General features: G+C 46.2%; 1 protein-coding gene across 1 annotated transcript in view; it reads right to left on the reverse strand.

Annotated features, from left to right (window-relative positions):
* LOC110335711 (cytochrome c oxidase subunit 7A-related protein, mitochondrial) overlaps nt 1–3,140 on the reverse strand; it is an 11,715-nt gene extending 8,575 nt beyond the window's left edge. The window contains exon 1 of the mRNA XM_029531601.1: nt 3,013–3,140. Coding sequence (XP_029387461.1) covers nt 3,013–3,084 — 72 coding nt within the window. The 5' untranslated portion in view covers nt 3,085–3,140. The remainder of the gene's footprint in view (nt 1–3,012) is intronic.
* Nucleotides 3,141–3,825: the final 685 nt, after the last annotated feature.

Genomic DNA, 3,825 nt, shown 5'->3' on the forward strand with positions numbered 1-3,825 from the left:
GGATTTCTGAGTTCGAGGCCAGCCTGGTCTACAAAGTGAGTTCCAGGACAGCCAGAGCTATACAGAGAAACCCTGTCTCAAAAAACCAAAAAAAACAAAAAACCAAACCAAAACAAAACAAGAATCCATTCTATTGACTGAGAAAGTGCTCAGAATAAGGGTCTGGGGAGGAAGGGTCTAGAATAAGTAAGTCAGATTCTTCTGCAAAGTACATGGGAACTCTTCCATAAGAATGGGTTCTATTGATTGAGAAACAATGCTCAGAAGTCTGGAATAGACATAATATTCTTTGGGGTTTGGGGTGAAGCCTGGACCTACAGATAGCAAAAGATTACCAGGTCACTGAATAGATCCAATCCCAGCTTTCTGGATGGAAATGGTGTAAATCCCTTGTGTTGAGAGAAAAGCCTGACCCATTTGTTTTATTAACCTTCCTGGTTCCCCAGTGTTACCTGTGGGCACGAGCCTACAGGGGCTGCGGGAGCCATTCTGAATCTTTCAACATAGCCCAAGGAAAGTAATGAGCTGGAGATGTAGCTCAGTGGTAAAGCACTTGGTCTAGCACATATGAAGTCTTGGGTTCAATCACTACAACCATAAAAATATATGCATAAATGCTTTTGAGTAACTTAGAAATTCTAGGGCTGGAGAGATGGCTCAGTGGTTAAGAGCAATGACTACTCTTAAGGAGATCCTGAGTTCAATTCCCAGCAACGACACAGTTAATCACAACCATCTGTTATGGGATCAGATGCCCTTTCTGGTGTGTCTGAGGACAGTGACAGTGTAGTCATACATAAAATAAATAAAAAAATAAATCTTTAAAAAAGAAAAAGAAAGAAAGAAAGAAATTCTAGCATTAGGATGAAATCTAATTCAAGGAAGCCAACCAACCAACCAAGCAAACACCTCACCCTGAAAGTCCTGTTGATGTAAAGGGCACTGTTAGGCAATCCCTACTTTGAGTATCAATTTCACTTCGATGCCACTTAATCAAAATTTTACTTTCTCCTTCTAAACAACAAAGCTTACACTTTTTTTCAACTCCACTAAAAACATATCTATAGAAACTAGAGAATGGCCCTGGAGATTAAGAGCACTGGCTGCTCTTTGGAGAGGACTCAAGTTTAATCCCCTCTACCCACAGTGGCTCACAACTGTCTGTAACTGTCTGTAATTCCAGTTCCAGGAGATTTGGAACCTCCTCTGGCTTCTGCAGGCCTAAGCATGCATGAGGTGCACAGACATGCATGCAAACAGAACACTCATATACATAAAAAAATAAAATAATATAAAAAGCACATCTACAACCACCACAAAAGAAACTGTGACACATATGATGAAACACTCATACACTCTAACATGAAGGAACCCCAAAAGTGAAGTTTCTGTGGGGTTTACAGGGGTTCAAAAACAGGCAGAACTATTTATAACTGATAAATGTCAAAACAGGAAGGCAGACAGGGATTTTAAAGCAAGTTTGTGAAACCTTCCTACAGGTGGCATAATTAGTGGTCTATGTACTAATAAAGGAGTGCGTATGCCAAACCTTGCCTAAAGTAACATGCCATCTCTATGCACTGAAAATACACTATAGACGATGATACAATGCAAACAGCCATTTACCTACATCTTCTGTCAAGAAATCAGTCAAAGATACTGGCAATCCTTTCCTTACAACTCATTACACTGGGTTTCACTGACACCACACTTGCTCCCCTTCTAACACTGGACTCTTCTTTGAGCGAATTTTCCTCATTTCCTTTCACATTTCTGTAATGGAACGATGGTCTCTCTTTTTTTTCTTTATGATCTCTCCAGCAGCAAAGAGCCTGCTAGCAGCCATGTCTGTTAAACACCACATTCATAGAAACCCAGCAGCTACCAGACACAACACAGCACTAGAATCCGAACACCTAAAACTCTTGAGACTTCTCCTCAACCTCCCCATAAAATCCTCTTGGCCTCTTCTATCCTGAAAGCACATCTGATCTTGAAAGGAAATCATACTTAAACACTCTCCCTTAAGATGTAGTGTTCCACAGGGGGTAGAAAAGAGGCAGTAATGACAATCTGTTTTACAGCCCATACAGGTCACTTACTATTCTAGTCAAGGTTTTTCAGCTTCGTGTCCCACCAAGGCTTCTCGCACTATGCTGAGCCGTGATTCAGCTTCAGGAGAATATATAGCATTTATCCAGCACCAACCATCTGCCAGAAATGCTGCGCACTCGACACATCACATTTAACCCAAGTCAATGCTGCCCTGAATCAGAAGGGGCAGTCAAGGTCACTAGATTAAGGCTGCTAAATTCAGACCTAACCCGGTGTAAATGGAACTCTAAAATACATTTTCACAACACTGAGGCTGGAGATGGGAACGCCATTGATAGGGTCTAACTGGAACCTGGATAATGTCAGATAGCCCAGTAGTCAAAGGTCGTCGTCTGCCACTTTAAAACTAGCAAAAGCATAAACCTCGTTGGGTGTCACTTCCAATGCTTTCCCCAGTATAGAAAGAAAACAAAACAAATCAAAAAAACCCAAACCAAACCAACCAACCAAAAACCCCAATGCCTTATGAGCGAGCTTCTCAATTCCGCCCTTCCCAGTCTTCCATTTGGTAGCTGGGTAAAGCTGTTTTCTGGCCTGTGACTGGGGAAGTCACAGAGGCCACCTCAACCAGGGAGAGCAGAAACCCAAACACAGTTAAGTCAACTTCTGCGATCCACCGATTCTACAGGAAATCCACCTTAAACAAGCAACCACCCCAGGGGTCACCTTGACCCCCGCAGGGTATCAGACCTGAGTACTGTACCATGCAAACCCGGCCTAGGGTGCAGCACACACACAGAGCCCTCGGCGAGCGCTCCAAGCCCGCGTGGCTAAGACACCAGGAGACACCAGCAAGCCGGACCGATCGGCCGGCAGAAGCCCCTCACCGCTCGGACCTCGCGACTGCCTGCCTCGGGCCGCCCTTCTCCCGCCCAGGGCGATGCGGCAAAAGAGTACCTGCGGAGTGTAGGCTTCGGAAGCCCAAGCTCCAGCCAACTTCTGCGTGAAACTGCTAAACTTGTAGTACATGTTGGCGGAGACCGGCTTCGCACCGCCGCTGCCTGTGCGACCGCCCTAGAAAAGGACCCGGCTTCCCCTTTGGCCCGCCCAAAGCTCAGCGCAAGGACCCTAATCCAAGATGCGGACTGTCTAAGAGAGCGCCTGACTTAAAACATAGCCTCTTAAGCCACGTCGGGGGAAACAAACCGCGCTCTCACAAGACCTAGAAACGAAAACAAACTCTAAAAGACATGTGAAGAGGCTGTGTTGCGGCTTCCCCAAAACTCAGGCTTCTTTGTGCCACTCACTTGGATGTGGGCAGTGCCAAGACGCCTTGACAGACGCGCAAGCGTCCTGTGGACAAAGAGGGCGGCTGAGAGCGCCACAGTCTGTCAGAGAGAGTTCTGGGCGGGGCCTGAAACGGGGCGGGGCCCAGGATGTGGGTGGGGTCTCGTCAGGTGCAGGTCCCGCCCCCTCTCAGGGTTATTAGTATCTGTTGAGGGGTCTTGTGTACCAAGGGTTGTTAGGAATTCCACCTCAGTTAAGACAAAAACAGCTTTTTGGAGCTGTGAGTGCATCGTCTGTAAGCAAAAATCCTGTCTCAATGCCGGGGAAAAGTGACAGGAAAGGAAAGAGAGGGGGAGTGGGAGATAGGAGAAAGAGGAAAGGGGAGAAAAGAGAAGAGAGGGGAGGGAGGGAGAGGGTGAGAGGAAGAAAGGAGAGAAGGGGTAAAAGAGAAGGAGAAAAAGAGGAGAGGGAGAGAGAGGAAAG

This window comes from Mus pahari, chromosome 18 (genome assembly GCF_900095145.1).
Source record: "Mus pahari chromosome 18, PAHARI_EIJ_v1.1, whole genome shotgun sequence".
Classification (NCBI taxonomy): Eukaryota; Metazoa; Chordata; class Mammalia; order Rodentia; family Muridae; genus Mus; species Mus pahari.